The 27,897-nt window shown below is 41.2% G+C and overlaps 1 protein-coding gene across 1 annotated transcript in view; it reads right to left on the reverse strand.

Annotated features, from left to right (window-relative positions):
• Nucleotides 1–560: 560 nt before the first annotated feature.
• Nucleotides 561–27,897, reverse strand: part of EGFLAM (EGF like, fibronectin type III and laminin G domains) — a 74,788-nt gene continuing 47,451 nt past the window's right edge. The window contains exons 13-23 of the mRNA XM_027635291.1: nucleotides 26,593–26,782; nucleotides 22,774–22,899; nucleotides 21,775–22,018; nucleotides 17,288–17,399; nucleotides 15,621–15,737; nucleotides 11,383–11,563; nucleotides 6,819–6,897; nucleotides 5,842–5,985; nucleotides 3,299–3,382; nucleotides 2,123–2,226; nucleotides 561–1,594 (exon numbers count right to left, since the gene is read on the reverse strand). Coding sequence (XP_027491092.1) covers nucleotides 1,440–1,594; nucleotides 2,123–2,226; nucleotides 3,299–3,382; nucleotides 5,842–5,985; nucleotides 6,819–6,897; nucleotides 11,383–11,563; nucleotides 15,621–15,737; nucleotides 17,288–17,399; nucleotides 21,775–22,018; nucleotides 22,774–22,899; nucleotides 26,593–26,782 — 1,536 coding nt within the window. The 3' untranslated portion in view covers nucleotides 561–1,439. The remainder of the gene's footprint in view (nucleotides 1,595–2,122; nucleotides 2,227–3,298; nucleotides 3,383–5,841; nucleotides 5,986–6,818; nucleotides 6,898–11,382; nucleotides 11,564–15,620; nucleotides 15,738–17,287; nucleotides 17,400–21,774; nucleotides 22,019–22,773; nucleotides 22,900–26,592; nucleotides 26,783–27,897) is intronic.

The raw sequence follows: 27,897 nt of genomic DNA on the forward strand, positions 1-27,897 counted from the left end.
TGTAGGGCAGAGCTGGGATCTCCTTAGTAGGATTTTGCATGTGCCATTATCCAGGTCAGCTATAGTTAGGATGAGTCTAGGGAATATCTTTGAGCACCCAGGGACCTAGGGGCACTCTGAGATCAGTAAAAATGCAGCAGAAACTTCCACTACTTCCACCTCATCAGATCCTTTTAGCTCACAGATGAGCCTGAGCCACTGAGGAGGTTTGTGCTTGTCCCACTGCGGGCATGGGGCAAGCTCTGGTGGGTCTCTCTTCTTCCCCCTGCCACCCCCAAAAATGGCTCACTCATCCACTTTGAACAAAGAATTAAGGAAGAAAAATCTCCAGACTATGAAATTCTCGACCATTGTCTAATTGTGTCTCAACAGCATTCTGTTCGCCTGATTAAATTGCAGTTTGGTAATCAAGCTTCATAAGTGTTGTTCCAGTGCCTAGAAAATATATTACTTTAAGAGGACTGTGACCCACCAAGGTCTCTTGCAATCCCTTTTCTCATTTCTCCGGGGGAAAAAAAAAAAGTGATTTATAATACCACAGTAGCAGGCATTTGCTCTTGTTTCCTAATCTTTTAATCTGTTTAAGACAGGAAAGCTTCATAATGTACAATTTCAAACTGTCAAAATTTACAGAACAAAAAGAGTCAGATGTAAAACTGGTCATAATTCACAAATATCCCCATTAAAACTGTATAATACAGACATTAAGCCACAGGTCACTTTTCTATTTTTAGGAAAGTGTGCAAAGAGCTAACTGTATAGTACACATAAATGTTTAAAGAGATGCCATGTAAGCAGGTCTGCTGCTGCTATAAAAAATAGACAATATAAAATTACTTCTACAAAATTGGTTGGTTTTGTTGCTTGTAATAAAAAAGTAGATTTGTAAGAACTTTCCTCCTCAACAAACAACAGTATTTTGAAACCAGTGATTTTAGTTGTTCTCCTGTTACACAGGATGAAACATAATTTAGCTAAATCAGAGAGTCGTAAGATCTGCTTGTTCCAGGACCAACATGTGATTGCTGAAATACACTATCTGATGGTGTATTTGTTGAACAGCACAGTCGCTGTACCACTGCAGGGTGGGATGACTGCAGGTGCTTTCTCTGATACTACAAAAGATAACCTAAGAACCACAACACAGTCATTGAGCTACTCACAACATCACACTTTGCCATTTGCACTGATGCACAACCGTAAGCGTTCACTAAACACTGTAGGGGTAGAGGGCATGGTTCATACACAAAAAATACTTGGTTTCATTTGGTCAGGAAAGGAGAGTGAATGAGAGGGGAAAATGTTCTCTTTTTTGGGGTTTCCCTTTGGCTTTGTCACCTTCCCAGATGGCGAACATGGTCCAGCTGTAGAGGACTGTGTCACACTCGGCCACACACACAAGCACACGATGAGTTCTCAGCACCGGGATTCCTCTCTTGTCACTTAGTCCCACATGTGTTGATGTTCTTCCCATTGGAGGCATCCTCCACCAGCGAGATGTGGTAATCAGTTGACAGTGTGAGGTGGGAGATGCAGCCCACCAGCCCTCGCAGGTATTGACGGTTCGTGTGCAGCGCTATTTCCTTCATGCCACCTGGGGGAAAGGCAGACATCAGAAACTCTTCATCAGTATAGGTGTCTGCTTCTGCTTGGCAGACTGCACACCCAGCAATGCCATTAGCTTTCCTAGAGCACCTCAGAAGGGAATTTTGATTTACAGTGTTATTTTGAATACAGATTTTAAGTACTTGAAAATACAGAGGAGATAAGCTGGAGGTAATGAACTGGGATGATAATTATTTATTGCAGAAACTGTAGCATCAGTAAGAGCTGAAGAAGCCTGTGCCCAGATTCCTACTAAATTTGGTGTGGGGTTTGCAGCTGCCACTCACTGTTTCTCTGTGTACCTGCCAAGGGTATCACAGTGCACCCCATGGTGTATCCTCCCCCACCCCATCCCAGTCAAAGAGGCCTCCTCACACTAACCAGGCTGTGGACCACTAGAAGCTGCCACGTGGTGCCTCCATCTTGAGCTGGACAGAGTTGGGACACTCTACCTTGCAGCCAACCTTGCAAACGCAGAAATTATTCTGGGTCCCAAATGTGAACAATGAGCACTCACCTACATAGAGATCTCCATTGATATTTAACTGCCTCATCTTCCCGGGGGATTTACCAGTCCTGGCACCATAATCATCCACGGTTACTTTGCCAGACTGTCCATCCCTGAAATGAAAAGCAAACCACTCTCATGTATCCAGCCTATTACCAGGCAAAAGGAAGAGCAGCAATATCTTCCAGTGGCCAGGAGACCAAGGAAATTCAGTGCTCGGCAGGGTTCATGAAGAGGCTTGGGACCGCTGCTGGAAAGCCCCACAGACAGTGTGTTATGGTAGTCCAAACTCTTCAGGGTGTTGTTTTTTTTTTTAATAAGGACTAAGATATCAAAGACCTGCAAAGGGTGTGGGATACATCTGCAGATAAGAAAGAGCTAGGAAAGAAGTAGATTGCACAGCTAGAGCAGAGAGCCGGATGGACAGCTTCTGACCTGTTGTTAAAAAACAAATCTAATGTTAAAAGTAAACAGCAGAAGCTTCAACAGAAGGGAAAAACCAGGTAAGCTAAGATAAAACATACTAAGAGGCAGTTTTGTTTCTTACTAATGCCTTTTGGCCACTTCCATTCTAAGTGTGGTCAAAAACAGCATTGACATAAAAGCCACTTGGTATTCTCACTGAATTTGGTAACAAGTTGTGCTAATGTCAGACTGTGATTTCCAGGGAACCAGCATCTCATGAAGAGAGAGGTGTGTGCTTTCTGTGCTGGGCACAGTTACCTCCCATTAGGTAATGAGTTATAAATATGAGTTGTATATACACTGCAAGATGTCTATACCTCCTCCAAATAGAAAAAGTAGGCTTACACTGTCCAAGTTCCAGTGCTTGTGCCAGCCACTAAAATGCTCACTAGGGAATTTCAAAATGCAGATGTTAAAGAAAAATACTTTTAATCCAAATGGTATGGGTTTAAGAGAATGTCTGTCACAGCCCCAGAATAGCCCTGCATGACTTTGGCAGCCTGCCTCGAGCTGTGCCGAGTTAGCACTGTCACCTCCAATATAATAATCTTTGCGTACATCATCCTGAAACAGCCAAGTTGCTAACAGTTCCACTCCTAAGCTGTGTCTGAGTGTGGAGCCACAGTGATTCACACCCAACCAGCATCCAGACACACCAGCCAGCATCTTTAATGGCAGGGTGGCTCCAAAACACCTCCCAGATGAAGCATGTCTGCTTACCGAACAGCTTTGACTCTGTGCCACCGCCCGTCGCTGAACGAGCCATTCACCATGATGGAAGCAATGCCGCTGCCCAAATTGTAGCTACAATTAAAAAAAAAAAAAGTCATTAAAATGTTGCTGCCTTCCTTGCAAGGACCAGTTGCCTGCCAAGTTGTTCAGGCATTCTTACTCCCTTACAGCTCAGATTCTGGGGCAACCATTGGAGTCCTTTGAAATAGTCCCAACAGCAGTGCTCTTATTTTACAAAGTCAGGCTCACAGAGGAGCAGTCAATATTCCCTCCTCCCCAGGTCAGAGTGGGTAGCATCACCACCATACCATGGGAACAAGAAGGGAGCCTCTGCAAGGCAATTACACCCTGAAACACGGGATTATGAAGGTCAGTGACCTTTGGCCTAATGGGAGAAACAGTGGGAAGTTGCAAACAAGGTTAATAATTACATCATTACAAAAGCAAATTGGCACAGAATCTATAACAGATTGACAACTCATCTGAATTATAGACAAGGTTAAGACCTTTTAGAATGGATGAAGCCTAATAAATAAATGCAGAGATAATCATGAAGTTTCCTGCTTCTGCTCCCACCCTAATTATTTATTTGTGTCTGATTCTACTAAAATTATTCAGCAGACATAGTGTTCTCATCATGTTTACACTTCAGGTATCTTAATTTCTAGGTCCCAGAAGTTTGGGCCACCCTTAATAAAGGGGAAGTAGATGATACAACACAGTGTTGGGTGCTCATCCTGCACAGCAGGATGAACTAGCCAGAGTCAGCTGCTGCCGGACTTCAGCCCATACCAAGCAGAAGAGATTAAAATCAACATCACCTCTTCAAAAAGGCTGAACACGAAGTTAATTTATGGCCAGGATAAGGTACTTGAGAAGAGCACATAAAGTCATGAGCTATCTAGAGCAAAATAGTTGCCCTGAATTTGTTTCTGCCCCAGGGGTTTAAGTGAGTCTCAGGCAAAAATCTCCTTTTAACCCAGGATGCAGATACCAGTCTAGGTCAGAAGCTATGGAAGAATTTAGGTGTTTAGGATTGTATCAAGGTGTTTGCAAAAATGAGATGCATATCCCTTATGAAAGGGGATCCCTTATAACAGTGATATAACTTTCCGCAGAAGCAGGGAGCAACAGAAAGTATTTACAGCAGCCGGTACATTGTACAGGGAGTAATGCCATAGAAAATGGGAAAGAAAAGATAGGTTTTGGACTTCAAAGTGGACCAGAACAGTGGACAGATGTCTAAACTTGGGCTACAGAAAAATGCTTCCAACCAACTCACAGCCCTGATATTCTACGGACCTCACCTTTCAAAAGGCCAAAAACTAGCATAAAGATCAACCTTTCTGAATGACCATTTTTTTCCTGCATTTATCCTTTCACCATCTTCTTTGTTGCCCTCCTTCAGTATGCAGCGATTGCTTATGAGAGTTTTACTTTTGGAAATTAATTTTTCATGTTCCTAAATGTAAAAGGTACAGTAAAATTTCAGTAAAATTCAGCTGTTTTCTCCTAAAACCTTTGTGTATCTTCATGTCTGAGGAAGAGCAACAACCTTAATAGAAAATGTACTGTGTCTGGAACAATGACAGAATACAGTAGCTTTTTTTAAATCTCATTTAAAAAAAGCTTAAAAGAAATTAATTTAAGTAGAAATGTGCAACTTATCTATGTATCTATGGTACAAATGACAGACAAGTAAAGTAAAAGATGGCTCCAAATTAGCTTAAATAACATAATCTTTGCCATTTAATCAACAGTGTCTCACAACAATCCATAATAATGATTACATATGTAGTTTGCTGTTTCAGTACTTGTCTTGCACAACCTAAAAAGGAATCAGAGGAAAGACAGGAGGCTCAAAAAAGCATCATGCAAAAAGTTGCAGAGTCTGCCTGAGTGCCTGCAAGGGAGAAAGAGGTTCTGGAGCAAGAACCCAACATTTCCCAATAGTCCCCAACTTCAGCATTTTGACAGCACATTATTTCTTAAATGATCAATTCTGTGCATGGTGGCACTAACAAGGCCTGGTGACAGCTGTGTGTGCGCCACAGGGTAGAATATCTGGGGGCTTGATATGGCAGAAGCCCTGCTCCCATGTGCACTTTCTGGCAAAGAATGAGCCCACAGTGAGCACTGGCATCAGCAGTTTGTCCTTGACCCCTGATCCCTCTGCCCACCCTACCCTGCTCTGCTTAACTGAGATGGTGAGTGCTTCAAGAAGCATGATCCCCTCATAAGGTAACTTTTAGATAATAACAATAAAAAATTACGTTTTAAAAAATGGGAGAGAATAGAAATGATGCAAAGCTTGTAGCATGTTACCTGTTCAACTCACATCCTTTACTAGACAGCAAATGGGACCCAACACTGAACAAAATCTTGAGGTTCTGAGTGTATTACACTATGCCAAAGGACAAGTGCACTGGATGTGTTGTGGTAACTCCTTCAAGCCCTGAGTGTAGTGTGTGCTACACAAATATGGGAGAGGAATTTTACCTGAATATTCAAATATGGGAGAGGAATTTTACCTGAATATTAAAGCTCCCTCCTGAAGGCCTAGAGAGATGAAATCACTGTTAGCTCGCATGGGACTGTTTCCCCTCCACATCAAAAGTCCTTCTTTCATGGTAGTTTTAAACCTCATGAACACATTCGTTCTTGTTCCTGATACTCTGTTTAATGTAGAAAAAAATAACAGTAAAATAGTGAACTAGGACAGTCTCCTTTCAAAAAAAATCATAAAAGATCATGCAGCATTTCTTCTCTGCTGGTCTTGTGGGTTGCTGTCTTGCAACACACCTGCATGATGATGTGTGAAGGATCCCCATTTCCAGCATTTCAGTGGAAGGGAATTGAATTTGTCCCTCCAGAATCCCAAACACAATAGATACTAGGTTATTCCACACAAATAAGAGAAAATTCTTTTCTCCTCAAGCCTAGTGTGAAATTCCAATAAGCAAATTTTGAGAATTAGCCAGAAGACAGTGGAAGAAGCATAAGAAGGCCAAATCAGAAAGTCCCAGTAGGTGACAGCTACTGAGTTGCAGGTGACGACATTGGTGAAGCCTCCTTTAGTCAGTGGCTGAAATACAGGCAGATGGATCAATTTGTTGAAACAAGCCACAATGTGCTGGGGATCTTCTAGAGTACACAGCAGCCAAAAAAAAATAACTTCGAGGACGTAAACTTTAGGCTAAAGGAGGAGTTAAAGTCCTCAATCTCTTTAAAGATACTGTCTCTGTATGTCTGTTTTTGCTCTAAGGAAGCATACACCAGTCCATGTCAGATGTATGCGTGCCATTTCTCTACAGGCTGCAAGATGCTCAGATATTATAACAAACTGAGCTGTAAGGATATGCATTTAAAATGTATTTTTTCCCTGAAATATAAAAATATGGGAAATACAGCTTAAAACACCTAAATATACAACACCCTCCCACGTGAGGGTCCTAGCATTATAACAGTTAACAAAACAGAATATTTCTGTTCACAGCAGACACATTACCTTTTCAGGATATCTGGATTATCATATGTGAGGTAACTGCGACCAATAAATTGCGGGATTTCAATTGCTTCTGTAATGGCTGAGAAGTAAGTAAAAAAACGAAGATGAGTGTCGGTTAGCTGATATGGAAACAAAAGGAAAAAATAGAGACAAGAGTTTTATTGATTTACTGCTTCATTGGCAGGCACCTGCAAGTGAAACAGAATGGAGCTGAACACACTCAGCTTTGCAAAAAGACACTACCAGTTCATACCTAAATGTAGGGGCAGTAGTTAAGGCAATATAAGCTGCTGACAGTCCTTCCACCTACAGACTTCATGTCTTGGGCCTAATGTATTGCTCCACTGCAAATGTTAGCACAGAAGAACATGAAGTATAGGGAAAAGATTGCAAATTCTACCTTTATCCCTGTTTCCACATTATTTGATTCTCTATGTGATTTAACCTTCCCTCTTGCCACAGCTTATGCATTAACCGCCCTTGTTCATAAGTCTAAGAAAGTCCTCCCCATTTCCCAACAGAGCACCATATGTAGAGCACATCTGGGACCTCTCACGCTGCAAAAGAAGGCCAAGAGGTAGCACAACCTGTGAGCTTCCCATGTTCTTCTTTAGTGTGACTTTGCACAGAGTGGCTGCTGTCAGTTCAGAGCTCACCTTTGGGGTGCAGTGTGGGGTGAGGCAATCTCCTGGAAGGATTTACAGGGGGTCCCTGGTCGCTTTAGGTCTATTGAAAGTAACTGAGACCATGCTATAGGCTGCTTGGTAGAGGCTGTGAAGCCCCTGGTTGTGTGCATTTGACACTGCAGCTCTGCCTTGGAGGGTATTTTGTGTGTCCCCCACAGAGCATCTTCCATGTCTCTAGAGACAGCCCCAGGTACCCTCATGTTGTGTGGCTGCTGGAACAGCAGCACACATTGCAGTCAGACCTGGATCTGGTGCACCGCTGCCCATGGAGAAGACTTGGTAAAATAACTCAGCTGTGTGTGATATAAATCATTGAACATCCTTAATACAGAGCCCTTCAGTAGGCTTTGGAAACTGGCCTGAACAGATTTTCTGTTGAGTGAACATCCTACATTTTGTTGCTGATCTCCCATAACTGACTGCTCCATTAATATAAGCCAGTTGTATAAATTACTTAAAATAGATGCCTTCATCCTATTTTCTTCCTTAGGGCTAATCCCTTCAACTCACAGCTAATCTCATCTATATAAATTTCAAGCTTTCCAGGGCAAGGATGCTTGCTTTTTTTACACAACACAGTGGCTGGCTGGGCTTTCAGAGTTCAGTGTAACATAGATAAGCAACAATTGGTGGAGTCTGGCAGCCAGTAACAGCAATATGAAATTTAGCTCTAGGTGCCAAGACTGAGAATTTTAGATAGTGACAAATGACTGTTTTCATCCACAGTGAAATCAGGAAAGTTGCCTAATGTGTCTAAAGAAACCATCACAGGCCATAGCCAGTCTGCAGCCTACCAACATCATTGGAAGATTGCAAAAGATGTGTTACACTGACCAGACATTCCTTGCCAGGTCTGACACTTTCTGCACTGGAGAGTCTCTGACCATGTCGAACGGCAGCAGAGCATGAAAGGAGCCCTTGTTCCTTCATCACATCCTGCACTAGAGCCCCGCTGCTCTTGCCTTCAGCAGGGGAAGGTGCCCGTGCCATGCAACAGCCCTTGCCCAAGCACTCTGATTTCCTCTTTAGAACTTGATATGCATTTATCTCTGCTTGCTCTTCTGTATGCTCTTCACTTGCTGCACTGAATTTGGTTGTGGAAGACCAAATAAATTTTAGCAGTACCCTTGATGCATGCAGGATCTTTGCAGCTGGGAGGGAACTGGGGCTGTAAGGAGATCTAGGATGAAACACCTCCACTCTTTGCTTATTATGATTCAGCAGAGAAGCACGAAAGCTCTCGTGACAAGGAGGAATGACTTCTGAACTACAGGGCAACCTGAAGTAGCACCTACCTCCACAAAACACTCAGCCAGCTGCCTGGCCCCTCTGCTCTGTGAATACAGGGACAGCTCTACAGCTGCTGCTCTGAGCTTGGCAGGTGCTTTGGATGCAGTTCGAAATATCAACAGCACGAGGTTTAAGGAAGTACTACATAACCTTAGAAAATATTTTGGCTTATTGACAGAAACTTGCAAGGCTTAATGGAAACCCAGCACCCAGACAGACACACAGTGACAGAGCAGTTTTCACATAATTTGCAGTACTTACTGTTTAGGCAGTAACTTCCACACTCTGCAATGAGTCAGCACAAAACAAAACAAGAACATTCTGGTTTTATTATTCTAAAGCATAAAAATCTCCCTTAGACTAGTTTCATGCCCACTTTTCTGCAAATGTGTGATCCTCCACTTACCATTTTCATGAGTGACTACAATTACCCATGAAGGTAGCACTCTTTTGTTATTGTTTTGCCCCAAGTATTTATGTCTGCCCACTCAAAACACTCAAAGGTGCAGACAGTTAGGACCAGCACCAAACCCTGCTGCTAGTCCTAGCTTTCAAATCCCAGTGACTCACAAAGATTTACCCAGGTATCAGCTCTAACCAGGAAATCATGAATATTTAACCAGCTCTAAACAGCACTTTGCTGTTCTACTCCATCTTGTAATTAAGTACAAAAATACCTTTAACACTCACCACAATTTGAACAATATAAAACCTAACAATGCCAGCAGAAACTCTATTGAATCCTCAGCTGATGATCCATTAAAATATGAATCAATATCTCATTTACCTCACACCAGCATTATTTGAGTTTTTAAGTGGTGTGTATAATTTTGAAGAATGATGTGTAGTCTCTCACAAGCACTAGGTTTTTAAGAGTGTGGAGTTACAGCAGCTCACCAGAAAGAAGCATGGAGATAGCACCTTCACCTCACATAGCTTCTGAGTGCACTAACCAAAACCCTGTTCTGAAATAGAAGCGGACACAGATGTGCATCCTACCTTTGCCACATCTGAACCCCACCAAAGAGACACAGGTAAGGATTATTTTGAGAAACCTGTTTCCGGTTGTCCTCATCAAGGCTCTCATTGACTGAGTTTCAGGAGGGACTTCCATGCTCTCTGCACATCCATCAGCAAAACCTTGGATTTTCGGTGGCAGCTGAAGCTGCACAAGTGCAGGGAGGGTGAGCTGCACCAGAACAGGAGCCACAGGTAGCCGGGACAGAAGCCAGGTGACTTGTGTTTTTGGACACTTTAAAATGAATCAAGGTTGGATTCACATAGGAAGCAGCACCCTGGATCCAGCTGTCATAGGCACAAGGTGCTTCAGACTGTCTCTGAAAGCCTGGACACTCATTCAGATGACAACAGCAACCAGTAGCACTGCTGGCACCACGAGCTTGGCACACTGCTCCCAGGGCTCAGCACAGGTCAGGAGCCCAGGAGTGGGCCAGGAGCTCTGGCACCAGCAAAAGGACAGGAGCTCATCAAACAGACAGGGAGTCACACACTGAAACTGCAAATCATTCCCTTGCCTTGACTGCCCTTGGAGATGTCGGTACAGCTGTAGATACTGTCTTGGAGTCAGGAGTTTAGCACCCTGTACATACCTACAAAGCCAAAATTCTAATTCTCCCTCCTCCCCACAAAGTAGACAGGGTAAATGACGTGTGTTTGGCTATTAGTTAGACCACAACAACGTAAGCAAAGGGGTTGCTTGCATTGTATCTTAATAAAATGCTTTTGTTCTAAGATGTTGTCTGTTACGAAGAAAAGGCCAATCTATTCACCACAGTTTAACCAGAACCACTACTTTTAACTTTGAAGTCTATGTCTGTGAGAAATGAAGCAGTGGGTCAGTCAGACCTTTCGAACTGAGTTTACTGTTACATTACAAAACCATCCCTTTGGAGTTTTTCAAGACCAAGCCTGACAGAAGGGAAACATCTCCATCTAGTGGAATAACCCAAGGCACGTTTTTCAAAACATTTTTCATGCAATCTTAACACTTTTCTGAATATAAGGTTTGAACTATTACAGTGGCTCTGAGGAAAGATGAGTAACATGCACATTAGGTGAGTCTTCCTTCTTGGTTGTCTCTTTTGCCATGCCAAGGAAGTGTCTGTGCAGATGGTGAAATTACTATTAGTCAGTGTCTAAAACAGTACTAGACCTTTTTTTGTATGAGAACAGTGTTTGCTGTCAGCTCCACAGATAAAATTACAAGGGTTATTGATGCCTGTGCTTCAGGATGTAACACAATTGCTGGCTGGAGGACGCTGTCAGGAATTCTCCCTTTGTATATCACTGCATAACTAGGGAGTTTATGCAGTTGGCCACCACAAGCAACCAGATACCAGGTTACTATCTATGGATCACAGCTCTGTGCTGGGATAACAGTTACCATGTTCCTAAACAACAAAACAAATTCTTCCCTGGGTACATGGAAAGTGCACAGATGTAAAGGGAGCTCTGGCCTCCAGGTTTTCTATTTCAAGGGATGTTTAAAACAGCAGTTGTAGGTGCTAAATCTTTCTTATTTTTGTGATCAGCTCCAGATTTCTGGGTTGAAATGCAGCCATCATTACCTTTTTGGCAGTGTTGCCCATCGAAGCCCAGGGGACAGTCACATTCATAGCTGTCCTTCTTGGGAACACAGGTGCCTCCATTTGCACATGGTGGGATCACACAGGGGTGGGCAGCATTTGCTAGGTTGATGCCAAAAGTGAAATCCTGTTTCACATCAATTGTTCGGTCATTCAAGACAATCTATGTGTTAAAAAAAAAAAAAAAGGTAGGAAAATAAATTGTAAAAACTCCAAAATTTACAGTATTGTACTGCTAGTTAGAAGACTTCTCTAGAAGACGTCAGAGAAATGTAACTCTCAAAACCTGGCCCAAATCCTATTTCTTGTAATGTGTGTTTTCCACTTGTAGAGGTCCAGCTCATCCTGTTGCTCACCTTGCCCCACTGAAGATTAATTTCTCATGTGTAGTGTGACACAGCCTTGGGCAACCCCCTTATGGGGTGAAGCTGTGTGGGATTTACCAGGCTTGTGTTTGACTACTGGCAGAGTGCTTTGTAGCCAAGTGTCCTAGTTAGAACAGCTGGGACCGATTCATCATTGGATGGGTGTAGCCCAAAACTGTGTATTCTATAGCCCTCCATGCCATTTCCCAGAAACTGTTGTCAGTAGAGGCCTGCGAGGTGCCCCCACCCCCCCTCCCATGCTCCTGTCCTCATGCCCTTTTGTGGAATTCCCTGACTGAGCACCCTCACACCTTTTTATGGAATTCCCCACTCTGAGGGAAGGATTGAGCATCCTTTTACGGAATTCCCCGCTCTGGGGGAGGGGCTAAGTATTGCTGCCTGAGCTGGAGGACTGCAGCTCACCGCTCTCAGTCAGACTGAGACCACCACCCTCAACTGAACTGCAATCACCACTTTGGCCGGACTGCAGCAGCTCTCCCACCAGCAGGTTTTTTCCCCTCTCCCTTTGCTTTGGACGCAGGGGGGGCCCAGGGAGCACCACTTTGTTTGTGCCCTGGGGTGCCAGGTTGTACATTTGGGTTTTGTGGGTTGAGACCAATTGCTTGTCTGTGTAGTCGTGCTTATTGTATTATTTTATTAAATTGTTATTCTGACTTGCAATCTCTCTTTTGAGTTGAGTTCATTTCCCCTGCTGGTTAACCTTTAAACCAGCACACCGAGCCATGAGCTAGGATGGTAAAATTAGATGAGCACTGCTGAGGAAAAGCATTTCTGAGATCAGGAAGCCCCTCAGGGGATGAGTGTTGACAACAGAAATACTAAGCAGAACCACTTGTTTTTTGCATTTTCTATTGCTTTCTAGTATCTCATCTTGCCTGGAAGAAGCTTGAGTTAAGATGAATGAAAAATATAAGTAATGACTTCACAAAACTGTTTTTACATAAATGGAATAGAACTGCTAAATGGTGGGATTTTCCTAATGTGTCAGAAATATATGTTCTCCAAAATAAATCAACATTTGTATAATCTCAGCTGATATCTAGGCAAGAGAGATTACATGTGAGTACAGCTTCTGTCTCAGCTACATCAGAAAAAGTCCATCTTCACAAACAATAGATTTTTAAGGCCAAAAATTAAAAAGGTAATAGTTACTCTGCCTCCTGGTAACTCAGACAATGCACTCTAGGGATCCTAGTGGGAGAAGGGTTTGCATCAAGCATATATACTCTATTTGAAACAGTCCTGCACAACTCCAACAGCAGAAAAACATCCAATCCCAGATGAACCAGGGAAGACTCCATTACCTTTTCAGCTTCTTTCTAAGTTTGGCTACATTGTTCCAGAGGTTAAAAAGCCCACACTCATAAAAACATGTCTTTTTTTTCTGAGTTTAAACTTAGCTTCAGATTCCAGCCTTTGATTCTCATCGAGTCTTTTTCTGCATAATTCCAGCACCTCGTATCCAAAGAAACCACGTAGGAACTAGCAGACCACAACAAAGCCAGTTCTCAACCTTATCTTAGTAAACTAAATAGATTGTGATTGTAGGTCTTTTTACACTCAAGAATATTTTCCAGTATTGGTGATGTTTGTAGCTCTATTTCTATGCAGTTCTCCAAAATCCTACTATGTATAAACACAGCATGAAACTAAATGTCCCCAGTACCCAAAAGGCAGGTAATACTCTTCCCTGACATCCCATCAGGTCTCTGAGAATACAAATCCAAGACTGACAGAGTTCAAGAAGTGTTCGGTGATACTCTCAGGCACATGGTGTGACTCCTGGGGATGATGCTGTGCAGGGCCAGGGCTGGACTTGATGATCCTTGTGGGTCCCTTCCAACTCAGCACATCCTGTGTTTCTGTGACATCCGCCTTACTGAGTACCTCATAGAAATAAGGGCTCACACTCAGAATTTCCCAAACCTTGTCATTGTCTTTACTCTAGGGCACAACTCCTCACCTTGTAAGTGTGACCTGTATTATCTGCTCCTAGGCTTCTTCTCTTGCACTCCAAAATGCACTGTATTTAGTCAAGTCCGCCTTCCCACTGTTGCTTGTGTGACTGACCTGTTCCTACCGGTATTACACATTCCCCCAGTTTCCCCAAACTTCATATTTTCTGCTAGACAGCTGACAAAGACAGTGAAAAATGTCAGGCCAAGGGATAACATCATTTCCATTGAACTGCAATTACTTTTCTGTCCTTGAGCAATTGTCAACATGATTCAGTACAGAGTTTTTCAATTTTTCAAATAAAAAACTATTATTAGAATTTTTTTTATTTGCTATTTGTTTGCATTAACCTGACACAAGAACTCTCTGCTTTAAATGAGGATTCAGGGCCAACCTTCTAACTGCATCCAAATTATTTTAAGTATGCTTAGGATGAAAAAAATTAGTTCAGTTTGAACTTTCTTTTGATTATTTACTAGGACTGACTATGAATTTATATTTTCTAGAAAAGAACTGCACCCATGCACAGTTGACCTCATGGGAACATTATCCCTAATGTCTGCCAACAATGGAAAAGATATCATCCTTTCATGTGCCCCATATAAAATCGTATGAGGGGAAGGCAGTGAGGTGTGCATCTGCAGTGCAGTGTAAGAATACACAAGGGGGACTGGAATCCATTTTAATTTTTGAACCTCAGGAAGAACAAGAAGGCCAAGTGCGAGGTCTCGCAACAGGGTCAGGGTAACCCCAAGCACAAATACATGCTGGTATTAAGAGCAGCCCTGCAGAGAAGGACTTCAAGGTGCTGGTGAGTGAAAAGCTGGACATGAGCTGGCAATGTGTACTTAGAGCCTGGAAAGCCAAACATGTCCTGGGCTGCATCCAGAGCAGCATGGCCAGCAGGTCGAGGGAAGGGATTCTGCCCCTCTACTATGCCCCTGTGAGATCCCACCTGGAGCTCTGCATCCAGCTCTGGGGTCCCCAACATAAGAAGCACATGGAGCCCCTGGAGGGAGTCCAGAGAAGGCCGTGAATATGATCGGGGGCTGGAGAACCTCTGCTATGAGGGAAGTCTGAAAGGCACAGAATTGTTCAGCCTGGAGAAAAGAAGGCTCTGAGGAGATCTTATAGTATCTTCTGGTACTTAAAGGGGAGCCACAGGAAAGCTGGAAAGGATCATGGGCAAGGAGTGATAGAACAAGGGGAATGGCCTCAAACTAAGGGAGAGTAGGTTTAGATTGGGTATTAGGAAGAAATTCATCACTGTGAGTGTGGTGAAGCAGTGGAACAGGTTACCCAAAGAAGTTGTGGATGTCCCATCCCTGGAAGTGCTCAAGTCCAGGCTGGATGGGGATCTGAGCAACATGGTCTAGTGGAAGGTGTCTCTGCTCATGACCAAGCTAGGGGGTTTGGAATGGATGATCTTTAAGGTCTTTTCTAGGATTCTAGGATTCTTTTTCACTCACAAGTGTATTGGTTATGTCAGACACTTAACTGTCTTAGTGTGCATACACAAGTATTTGAGCATTTCTTCCATTTCTTTATTTATATATAATGCAACAAGGAAGTTTGAGAATGCTAATCTTTGCATAGCTTTGTATGTCCTTCTGAATTCAATCCCATATGGCTTCTGCTCATTTATTAGTACAGTATGGAAATAAAGAGGGAGACTGGTAGTGGTAACAATTACTGGCTATTAAAGTTTAATGACTTTTCGCTGTGAAATAATTCTTTAAGCACTTTGTGGTGGGCTCCTGAGGTGAAATCCTAGGTTATTTTGAACATTGCCAGTCGCATATGGGTAAGTTTCCACATACAGTGTGCATTAGATGGGATGGAAATAAATGCCCCCAGTGTGTTTGTCTGGGCATATACCTTTTGGATGCTCCCGCTGAAGGGTTTGAGGATCCCAGAGTTCTTCTTCACATCATCATAACTAGGGACTCCACCAATAAATATTTCAGAGCTGCATTTAATCTGTGTAAAAGCCCCCTGCAAAAAACACAGAATAACATTTTATTAGAGTAGCTGGAACCATGCTTGTATCTTCAGATTAGCTTACATTAATTGTTATGGTCCTACATTAAATGCTATAAAGCTTACTTCAGTACTTCCTTACTTCTGTTAATCACATTTTTTAGTACAATTCTCTCAAGAAAGTCATTGTAGGACACTCTCTACTTGACTGTGCTTTATCCTGATCAAAACTAGCTGGAAAATCTCATGTATTTCAAAATGGCAATACTGAAAGAAAGAAAGGAGACTGACTCATTGTGTTTCTCACTGCACATCTAGCTTTATTTGCAAAGCCTTGAGGTACACTGGTGCAAATCTAGAACCCGAATAAGGTTCATAAAGCTAAAATTGGAGCAAAGTTCATACAACAGAGACTAATTTAATGTTTCCAATGTCTGAAAAGATAACCGATAGCAAATTATGGGGCTAAATGAAAGAAACATTGAGCTTGCATTAGTTACTAGAAGCAGTTGCTCAGGATACCTGATGGGAATCGTCAGGGTCCTGGAGTGAACTAAAAGACATTTAACAGCTAATGACAGGATAACTGCATGATTCCAGCCCTGTAGAAGCTTCTGTGCTTTCTTTGTTGGCAGCTCCCAGCCAACCCCCTCCTGCAGCTGCACTGAAGCACTTAAGAGAAAAAAAAATGAGAGTCTTTATCTTAACCCATGTATCTAAAGAAGTCTTGACTGCTCCAACTGAATGTTTCTCACTCCGTTTGTTTCTTGACAGACAACTGAATGTTCAATTTATTTAAATTGAACAAGAACAGTCTAAGCTTCCCAGTTTGCCGAAAAAGCTGCTGATTATTCTGCCAACAGGATCTGAAGTCTGGTTTTCTGTCCACACTGTCCACTAGGAAAGAATAAAGGACACTTTCTAAGCAGTTCTAATCTCAGGTTCTTGAGATAAAAAAAATACCTCTGTGCTTGCATTTGAGTACTTAGAGTGAATATCCCACTTGGTACAAGCACAATTTCACTTTATTACAAACTTGACTCACTATAATCTCTCGGTGAGTAAAGAACAAAATGCATCAACTGTTTGAATATTTCAGCCCTTACTCTGCCCTACAAATTACTTTTGCAAGAAGACAAGAAACAATTGTCTTTTGGCCTACCTTTCCAGGACAATATTCAGAGAAAGCTAAAGAACAGGACTTCGGGCACAAACTTTTCAGCATAATTCTTCTCCAGATGACAAATTTCCGACAGTACACATTATTCAGCAGACTTAGCCACAAGTAAGCACCAAGAAAAGAACCTCCAGAATATGTATGAACCAGACATAAAAATGTGAGTCCAGTTACATGTTAAGAGCAGGTAGGGATTTCAGCTGCTTCCCTGTCATCTGAGGGAAGACTTTGCTCACAGATTTCCAACTTTGGGCTTAAGGAGATGTTTCCCTAATGTGTATACTTTTTTAAGCTTGTAAGAGCTTTGAGAGCAGACTGTATAGTTCACTATGCAATCACTTTTACAGTCTAACAGCTGCATTCAAGACAAGTCATATCATATGCTCACCTCTGCCATCCCTTCCACTGGCTTTTGCTTGTCCACTTGTAGGATACCATTCTTCGCTGTGCGAGACACTCGCAACTCATGCCACTGACCCAGACTGACAGGTTCTTCACTCCTGTTTTAAGGGGAACAAAACTTTCAAGTATGTAACACTTTGCCTTCCTGATATTCTGTGATGTTAAAAAGTCAAGTCCTCTGGGAGGATTTCCTAAATAAAAAAATAACCATAAAACCACTGTGATTCTTTCCTTATAAGGGCGTAACAATTTTCTGAGCCACATCAGCAAAGACCATGTTCCTACAGCAAATAACAAGCACTCTAGTTTTATTTATAAATTAAATGCTTCTATCATCAGCCTGTGTTTTAGCTACCTCTAAGCTAGTTTTTCTGTTCAGTCACTTATAATGAGTAAAGACAAATTTTTGTCTCAGCTGTACATCTTCATTTCACTAAAAGCTTCCCACTAAATGATTGGTCTAGTCCTACATCCTTCATCCTCTTTTAAAACAGAACTACTTTGTGTTTGCTTATCATCTCAATTTATGTATCCTATTACAGTGACATCTATACACACACATGTGCAGCCCGGATGCTGTACATTAACAGGAAGTAACTAAAATACAAGCCTAATGTGATGAGATCTTGGCTAGAAACAATAATCCCCAGTTGTGCAAAGTATTCGCCAGTCTCAAAGGAGGCATTTTTAAACTGTTCAGCTAGTTCAACACTGATATGAATAGCAGCCTGTATGAAGGGCAAAACTACATTTCACTTTACAAGTTTAACAGATCTTTGTACCTTGTTTTCAAATGTCATTTCACTACACTGGTTAAAACATTTTATGTTTAAATGAGATCTTGCAGGATTCCTCCAGGAGCAATGAAAACCTGTGTTTGATTCACTGGTCAAGCTGGAAAAACAAGAAATCCTGCTATCTAGGACTCCTGGAGACTTTCTAGCTTCCAGTTAAAAAACACAGAATTTTTGGGGGTGAAATAATGGTTTGTATTTTCAGGCTATTTACATTTAAAAAAGAAAAAATATTATATATTTCAAAATGAAAGAAATGAAAAAAAAAGTGATTTTAAATAGTGAGTCAATAGTGATTCAAATGCTGATTCAAAAAGGTATATAATTTTGAAAATGTGAAAATAACAATTTCTTCTTTTTTTCTTAACAATCGACATGAGTTTTGAAATCTTTCTGTTGTATCTATTTTGATTCTCCCAATTTTCTCAAAGTCTGTTTTTATATATTTGGATGATGCTGACAATACTGCTTGTCACTTCTGAATGACACTTGGTTCAGAAAAGCTCCATAAGAAAATATCATCAAGCAATGCCAGTCACTTCTTCTTCTTCTTCTTCTTCTTCTGTTTCTTCTTCTTCTTCTTCTTCTTCTTCTTCTTCTTCTTCTTCTTCTTCTTCTTCTAATTTTCTCCTTCTTCTACTTTTCTCCTTCTTCTTCTTCTTTTCTCCTTCTCATTCTTCTTCTTCTTTTCTCCTTCTTCTTCTTCTTTTCTCCTTCTTCTTCTTCTTCTTCTTAGGTAGCACCATTTACCTCGGGTAAATCAATCAGAATTTAATCACCCTGATGAAGTCAATGTATAGATATAAAGGGACCAGATAGGTTTGGTCACCTAGTAAGTGGCAATATAAACATTATGTCTTCTGATTAGGTCATCATAATGCTAACTCACCTGCTCTGCTAGATTTAATTAGAATTAGGAATGACTGAGCCTTGCGGAGTCTTCACTTCAGAGCTGCAAGCTATTTCTTGGAATCACGAGCTTTTTGAAACAAAATTTTCTTCAGGCATTTGAACACTCCTGGCTCTCCACGTGCTGTGAGGTTACTTTTCCCCATGTAAACTGAACCTTAAAAAATACACGAAATCATGAAGATCCTGATCCTGTGCATGCCTGGCCAAGGGAAATCCCAGGGGACAACAATTTCTCTTCTGAGATATCTCAGCAAATAGTTCAGTTGCTGCATCCCTTCAGAATCCCTTCTCCATGTCAAGCCCCTTGTACACACTGTGCTACTTCCATCCTGGGACACACCAGGAAAAACACAAGCTTCACCAGCATCAGCTTTCCTACTGCTGTTGCTGACATACATAAATAAGCTTGCCTCATTCTAATTAAAAAGATATCATAGTTGTGTTCTGAATAAATTATATCTAACAGCCTGATGGTTCTAAGGAAGACGTAGCTAGGTTGCCCAGAGCTATAGTCCCGGAGCTAAAGACAAAGGGTAGGCATGAATCAGTATGATGAAGATCAGGGCAGAATTTTAAGCGAATGTTGATCAAGTCAGCATGAAAAATAGGGAATCTATTTATCTTATTTAACCACTGACAGAGTTGACAACAGGGTGTGAGTTGCACATGTTATCTAGAAAAAGGAGGTGAACAGGACAACCTGACAACTCTCAATGAAGTCAGGTTGTCTCGTGAGTCTCCATTACCCAGCTATCTCACCACACTCTTTTCACCCAGTACATGTAGTTCAGGTGCTAGCTGGCATCCAGCTTGCTTTTCACCTTTCAAACACAAAGGGGCAGTGTCCACTCCCAGGCATGTGGCTGTGGCTTTTGCCACATTTTAAAAGCCTATATCTCAGTAAAACTTTGGTCCAAAGTGTTCTAAAGTGCTACAATATTCTTGGAGAAAAAAAAAATTACTTCAATGTGTTATGGTTGTCAGTAACAGGAATTAGATGACCATAATCAGTAAAGATTGAAGGCTTTTGTAAGAAGGGCTATTCTGGGTTGGAGCAGAGGTCTACAAAATTAGCTATTTCTACCACTTTTCAGCAAGAGAATAGAACAGGGCAAGTATGGAGTGATTCTTCCCTTGATATATCATCCTGGCTTCTGGCAACTTGTCATTTAGCAATTTCCTGAGTCAGAGGCTGCATCCGTACAATTGTGTTTGATCTCTCTCAATGGAGCTTTCATCAAATCTGTCTAATTTTTTTTTTAACCTATTTATAGTTCTGGCATCTGTAACATGCTGTGACAATAGTTTCCACAACTTATTTATGTGCTGTCTGAAAAGAAAAAAACAACAAAAATCCTTCTGATTCTTACATAGAAAAAAATACAGAATAATCATTCAACTCCATATCACAATTTAAAAAGCTTTATCATACTTCCACCAAACTCTTTTTCCAGTTGAAAGGTCCTGCTATATTTGTAGAAGCTGTTTCATCCCCTATCCTAGGTATCAACACTACATCTCTTTTTTAATTTTGCTAATTTTTTCTGAAATGAACTGACCAAAATAGCAGCAAGTTTTCAAGACAGAGTGCATTGTGGGGTTTAGCAGAGGCATTGTTCCTTATTCCATTCCTAATAATTCTCTGCATTGTACTTACATTTCTGTACTTGCCTCTGAGCAGTTAGCTGTTACTTTCACAGAACTATCCATGACAACTCCAGGATCTGCCTGACAACACTAACTGTTTTTCCAGAGCTGTACATTGTTAGGCTTGTGTATTATTTTGCATTTGCTCCCTTGAAATTTCATCTCTTATTTTGTCATCTGAATAGGTTTGTTTTCTTGAGTACTCATTCAGTGTAAAATCAGTACATTTCTCCTAATAGCAGTATAGTCAAAATTCCTGATGTCCATCCACAGGAGTCATTGGTATGCAAGACTTGCAGACAGTGTACAAATTTTATATAAGCTTTATACAGATTATTTCAAATATCAAGTCAGACTAGTCAAACTGGCAGACTCCTGGACCATACCCAACACACTGAGTGCCTCTGTTCAGCCCATCGCCTTTTCAGAAAGCCTAGAAACAGCTGCCTGGAAACTGGGTACTCAGCTACGCAGAGAGGGAGAACAGCCTTTTTTGAGGCATTTCATTGCTTCTGTCCTAGACATCAATTTTGGAATGCAATGAATCATTCTCAAAACGTCTGTCTTTATCGGGAAACCTGGGGCACTAATTTAAACCACATCTCTTAGACAGCTTACTTTATAAAAATTGGAACCTAGCCTCGGGTTCCCAAAAACCAGCTCTATGAGGAAGTGGAGAGACCTGGAGATATACCTTCTTGTGTCACTTTCACCCTGGTGCTTACTGCCTGGAACTCAAAATCAGGGTGGAGGATGCTCACAAAAGTGCCAATATTGTGAAATCCTGTGGTAGAAAATATATGGATAAAATCCCCCAATTAGCTATGGTACAATGTCATGGAGGCAAGAAGGGAATTTGTGCAATACCATACGGATACAAAAGTAACATCTACAGTAAGGTGGTGGCACTGATAATAAAGCTTTAAAACATAAACCACTATAGGAAGAAAACTCTCTCCCCCTGAATACAGTTTTAGCATTTCTGTGCTTCCTTAGAAGTAGGCACCAGAGAGCAGTGGGCTCACACGCCTCATCATAGCCTGTACTCTTTCCAGCCCCCTCCTCTACCGGATTAGCACCATGGCACTGTTGGAAAGGAAATATAAGCAACACCATTTACCTGATAACAGCTGTTCCTGAGCCACAGTCGAACCTGAACTCCACATAACCAGCCACCATGTTAATGGAGAGGAAGTCCTTGCTGTCTGTGTCGTAGCTGTACAAAAGGACACCAGTCTCTAAATCTGGACGAAATGTCAGCTCAAACTCCATGAAGGAAAGGTAATTCTGTGGTTCCAAGGGCCAGGGTGTGCTAGCAAATGATCTTAAGGACTCGTTGAACTGAGGTATGGCCAAGGTGAGTGCTGGAAATCCAGAAATCACAAGCAGGTCACTTGAGGCTCAAATGTAAAAGACTGACACTTACCAACCAGTATCAACTCCCTTTGTTAAGGAAAAGCTAACATTTAGCAAAACAACCTCAAAATTTTGTCTCTGAAATTAAAAATATTTTTTTATCTCAGCCAACACAGTTTAATTCCCTGCTTTTCCTGGGACATATTAGTACTATGAAACATCACATTTCTTTTCTTTAGTTATTCACCATAAGTTTTTTCAAAGTAGGAAGCACACAATGAGTGATGGCATGAAAAGCTCTACAACATATAAAATAATGCTACATGTATTTTGCTATTTTTATCTCTCTGATTTTAGCAGGAAATTGCTATTGTGTCCTTTACATTTCAGAATATGCAACTGATACTGGTTTTAGGAGAAAAGTGGGTATTTTTTTAGAATTAGTGGGCAGCTGTGGAGTGGTACATTATTTTAGCTTTCAAAAAGTAAGTTTGAGATGCCTAATTACCGTTAGTTTAAATAAGCAAAGACGTTTGAGAATCACTGATTATGTAGGAGCTGGAGGTAGCGCCAAAGTGGTGATGGAAGGGTTTCAGTATGTGACTGTAAAAAGATGAAGTAATAAGTGCTCTCTTCTGTCGACGTAACAGCACAGGACCTCCTCAGATGTCTCTAGATCTCATATAGATGTCTCTATGTGGAAAACACATTGAACACTAAATAACACGTAGAAAGAAATAGAAGCATTCCAGCACCCACTCACCTTCTTCACAGTGATGACCTTTAAATCCAAGAGGGCAAAGGCAAATGTAAGAATCTGCTTTGCTCGCAGTACAGGTACCACTGTTGATGCAGGCTGCCTCATCACAGATGCCACTGCTACACTCACCTAAACACGGAGTCAGAATACCAATATATCAGAGAAGTTTGTCAGAGAAGATTTATTTAGCTGTTGAATATCACTACTAACTAATGAAATATGCTCCCCTGACAGAATTCTTTCCCATTTTGTCAAATGGTGTACAGTTAAGACAAAGTAATTTGATTTTTAGTATTTTTTCCTCTTAATACTAGACCAGCAAGAGACCTTACAAATAGCAAAAAGTAGCCCTTACTACAAACCATAGCAAATATAGTTTTCAATCATTCCCTGGATTACTTATCTTCTGCTCTTCTTCCTATTTCCTCATTAAAAAAATTTCTTTAGATTGTTTACAAGCACTGTGACTTGTTTAATTTCAATTATCTTAAGTGCTTCTTTGTTCACTGTGAATCCATGTCATGCTGAGCATGGAAGGTGTTAATCATCATCAACTAATCTTATTAGCCAAAATGAGGTTGGCAACCCTCTAGTCTGAACTAAAAGGGATCCATATCATCAGCATATGTGCTTTTTAAGAAGCATTTCTACTATGCTGGCACATCAACTGAAATAACAAGGAGATTATTTCTTCTTGCTGGAATTAGACTGAAATTGTTGTAGAACAAATAACTTACTAATTTTCTTCTTAAAACTGATATCTGTAAGTCAGATTATACAACAGTCAAATGTACATCTTATTGAAGTTCTTGTTGATTTTGCTTGCTTTCTCCTTTATTTAAGTTTCTGATCAAATAACTCTCTCCTTGTCAGTAAATAACAAACTGATCATATACATTAAGAAAACTCAAGTAAGATTTTTGTGGTGTAAAAATGTAAGCACACATTCAGAGGGACAAACTAAGAATTGCACATTTGTTTCGAGGCATGTTGAAGTATCATCTCTGACATGACAAAAGTTTAATGAGGCAGCTCTGAAAATAGACACTGGGGAATAGTTTTTGTTATCTGAGATGACTGAGAGAAGTCTTACAAAACCATTGCAGTATTTGGGTTTTTTTAAAATACAGCATTCTGATTGTAAGGATGGTCTCCAGACCAGGATTTTACATAGCTTCAATAATGCACTGGTGCTAGTACAGCCTCAGCTTCACAGTTTGAATTCCCATCCCATAGCCAGAAAGAAAACCACAGACAAGTATGCAGATGTCAGTGGCTGATGTGCTGGTTCATCCTGATCACTCTGCTGTCGGCAGTGGAAAATAACCTTTTCTCACTGACTCAGGACAGAGGCAGTAACAGCTCTCAGGTCACCTGGTATAAGTCCCTGCCAGATTAGGCTTGTCTCATATTGCACATGTAAAAATCTCCCGCCAGCCCATTTTTCATTGTATGGAGGGAAAGTCTATGTACAGCAGTCATGACACAGGGCTCCAGGGCTAACTTGAGGAGCACAGACAAAATATACAAGTCCCCCATAAGGGAAACAAATGTTCTTTCTCTGTGGAAGGGGACAATTATGTCTGCCCCACACCCAGCCATGGGAGAAGGGATGCTCACAGTGCTCATTGACCTATGTTTCTCCCTTCTAGTCTGCATTGTAATGGCCATAAGTGAATCAAAGCGGGACAGCTATCTTGTCTCAGATCCCTCACATATTCATCAATTATAGTGACACTAACAGAAGTGATTGGGATTAGCTCTATTTTATAGACAATGAAACAGAGCCAAGACCTGTGTGTAAACAAGGATCTCAATGTATCAAGCATGAAGATACAAACAGAAAACTAAGACAATGCTGATCTTTGCTGCACTTGCTGCACTTTTAATCAGTGCTGGCAGTATGGTCAAACAGTAAAGTCGTTGAGAAACGGAAAAGGACAAGGAAGATAACAGTAATGGGACAAGTCATGGGACCACTGGTGTGAGAAACAGCTTGAACTGGAGCAGTCTTGGTATTTAAGGACAGGCTGCTCTCCCATTATCTCAGCGACTTATCACCACAACCTTTGGGCCAGCATGGGTGACTACACTGAAGAGGCAAATCTCGAGTCTCATGGCTGCATATGTTTGGCTGCAATGGCAGATGAAGAAGGAGAGAAGCTGCAGCAGGAGTCCTGGGTCCTGCTGTGCCTGCTCTGAACCACAAGCCCTGCCTCTCCTGCAGCCCCTTAGCTCACGGTCCAGCGGGACTTCTGCTGTAGCCAGTAGAGGCAGCGCAGGGGCAGGATGGTCCCCTCTCCTCCCCACCCTCAATTCTGTGATCCATGTGCCACAGCACCTCTGATTTATATACATTTTGCTAACAGAAAGAAAACAAAACAAAACAAAACAAAACAAAACAAAACAAAAAAAATCTGGCGAGCAAAAGTCATCCCCAAACCCTAGTAGAGTTTACTTGCAGGTTTTTTGTGTTTAACTTACATGACGTATTGTTTGCAAGTCTCTTCTGGTACAGTTTCATATGAATGTGTGCAGTCACGTAAGGACAGTAAGGCTTTATCACTCAGTTTCGAGTCACACATTGCAGAACACAGCATTTGTTTTTATTGATGTTGATTGTTAATGCAGTAGTATGTGGAGCATTCATGGATGGGAATGAAGCTAGCTGCAGCCCAAAAGCCCATAGAGATTAGGGCTCAGGGAACTTCAGCAGGGCTTTCATCTGTCTAAAGTCCATAGATTCTCATTCTATCGTGAAATTACACTCTGCTTCCAAAGTCTTACTCTTTTCAGCAACTGTTTCTTGGGCCACTCTGTTCTCCCTCTGTATAGCACAGAAGTTTGATCATGGTATCTAGAGAATACACAGCAACTGTTAAGAAGTTTCTTATTAGTTGCTTCCTTCTTGAGGTGCCAAATGCACAGCTAAGAAGAGAAGAAAGATGACTTTGTGGTTGAAGCATGGCACAGAGAGTTCAGTGATATGGCATCTATTTTTTGCCTTTAGCACTTGCTCTCTAACTTGGGTTTACTCTTAAACTATTTAGACTGGGAGGTCATTAAAGCAAGGATTTTATTGTCCTGGGTTTTTTTTAAGTTCCCATTACATGGATGAAATAGATTAGTAAGTAAGACAGGACTAGTCAATTAATTAGCTTCCCTAGTTCTCCATCTTTTAATCTGTGAAGGGGAGACAATGCTATAATACCACTTCACAAAGCTGCTGAAAGTATTTATTCCAAGCTATTTTCAAATGACACAGTGACTCTGGAAAGTAAAACAATGGACAGTAGTCAGGAAAGCCTATTTGCTTCAGCAGTGATGGGGTTTAATGGGGAAAAGCCTTCTGTAACAGCCACAGTGCTGCTGTGGGTCTGAGATATCCATGTACTGCTTTGGACAGTACATGGATATCTTTAGGCAAAACACATTTTTTCCGATCCTTATAGTTTCAAATACAACCTCAGCATACACACTATTGATTTCTGATGACGTGATCGTGTCGGTCAGGAGCATGAAGTATCCTGAGAGACACTGGCAGAAATATTGGTGCAAGCGTAACATCAGCAGCATGGAGATCACTGTTTGCTCATGAGTTTTACTATTTATTATGCACAATAACTGTGTCCACAAAGGATTTACTTGTGCAGTGTGATTCTACTGTGCATTCTACTACAGACACACCACAAGCAATGTGCTCAGAATAAAACCAGGCAAAAAACAGAGACTGCACCTTACATCTATCAAACCTGGACCATTGTTTCAACAGGCTAAAAAGTAACCTCTGGTTAATTACTAATTAAAGAACCCCATACTTACCGACATCAGCACCACTGAGAGCTTTCCCTAATGGCCAGGGTCTCATATCAATTATCTTTCCATTGATGCTGAGTGACTGGACGCAGCCCTGAAACCCACGGTTGGTGCCTGTGGCCCTGACCAGCCAGTACACGCTGGGAGCACCGCCAACATAGAAGGGAGTCTGGAACGTAATTTTACTGTATTGGCCCTGCAGGGAAAACAGAGCACAACACTCTGTATAACAGATGTAACACAGGATAACTTATTAATCCACAGTCATTACAATCAATTTTTTTCTTCCACAAAGAATTGTGTCAGGGACTAAGTGGGTTGCTTACTGGTAATTCCTCTCCATTAGTCATTCCTCAAATCAGTCTACCATTTTAAATGAACTTTTTTGCACCTGCATCCATCAGACTACTACAAGCACAATAACAAACTTAAAAATCACTATGTTTTGAGGAGAGATTGTGATATGACTTTTGCTGTAATTTCTTTCCTTTACTTTTGCCAAAATTGTTTGTCTTCTAAACATTAAGCCCTGAGGGACAGAGATCAATGTGATATTGCCTTTTGGGCAGAAACCAGCAAGTCTTTACCATTGAATAATAATGAAATGACAAAAAACAAGAGTAAAAAAACCAAACAAACAAACAAAAAAAAACAAACAAGAAAAGACAAAAGACAATAAAATTACCACTTGAGAAGGATTCTGCTCACTTTGCCAGTGCTAAATTTAGTGCCCACCTTTTTTGAGGGGCATTAGCAAGCCTACAGAAATGTACACATACAAGTTTACTAGCACTGCTACAGTGTACAGGAAAGAACAAAAAATATCAAAAAGCAACAGAACCTTTTTGGACCATTGAATCAAACTCTATGCTATTGTGGGCAACAGACACAGTTCCTTCCACAAATTGATCAAGATACGTCTTTTGCCTCCTCCCTAGCAGTTGCTTCAAATCTTCACTGACCTTTAGAATAAAACACTCAATATTCCCAGGTATTCAGGGTCAGTTTTAACCAATGTGTGTTTGAGACAGCACTGACCTTTAGTTTAAAAGCTTTCTGGATTTTTCATCCCTGCCCTGCCCTCATAGTGTTTAAAACAATAAATTATATCACCACAGCCTATGTTTATCTGGCTAAATAAGATAAAGTTATTGAGTCTGCAGGTATTCACTTGGGCAGTTCACTGCAGAGACTGTACACGTCTCTTGATTCACATGTGCCCTTTGTGTAGCATTGGAAACAGAGAGTAATACGACAGACATTGAAATTATTTTCTCTGTCATTTCCAGCTGATGAGAACTCAATGCAGTG

Source organism: Corapipo altera, unplaced genomic scaffold (assembly GCF_003945725.1).
Source record: "Corapipo altera isolate COAL_440 unplaced genomic scaffold, ASM394572v1 61411, whole genome shotgun sequence".
Lineage (NCBI taxonomy): Eukaryota > Metazoa > Chordata > Aves > Passeriformes > Pipridae > Corapipo > Corapipo altera.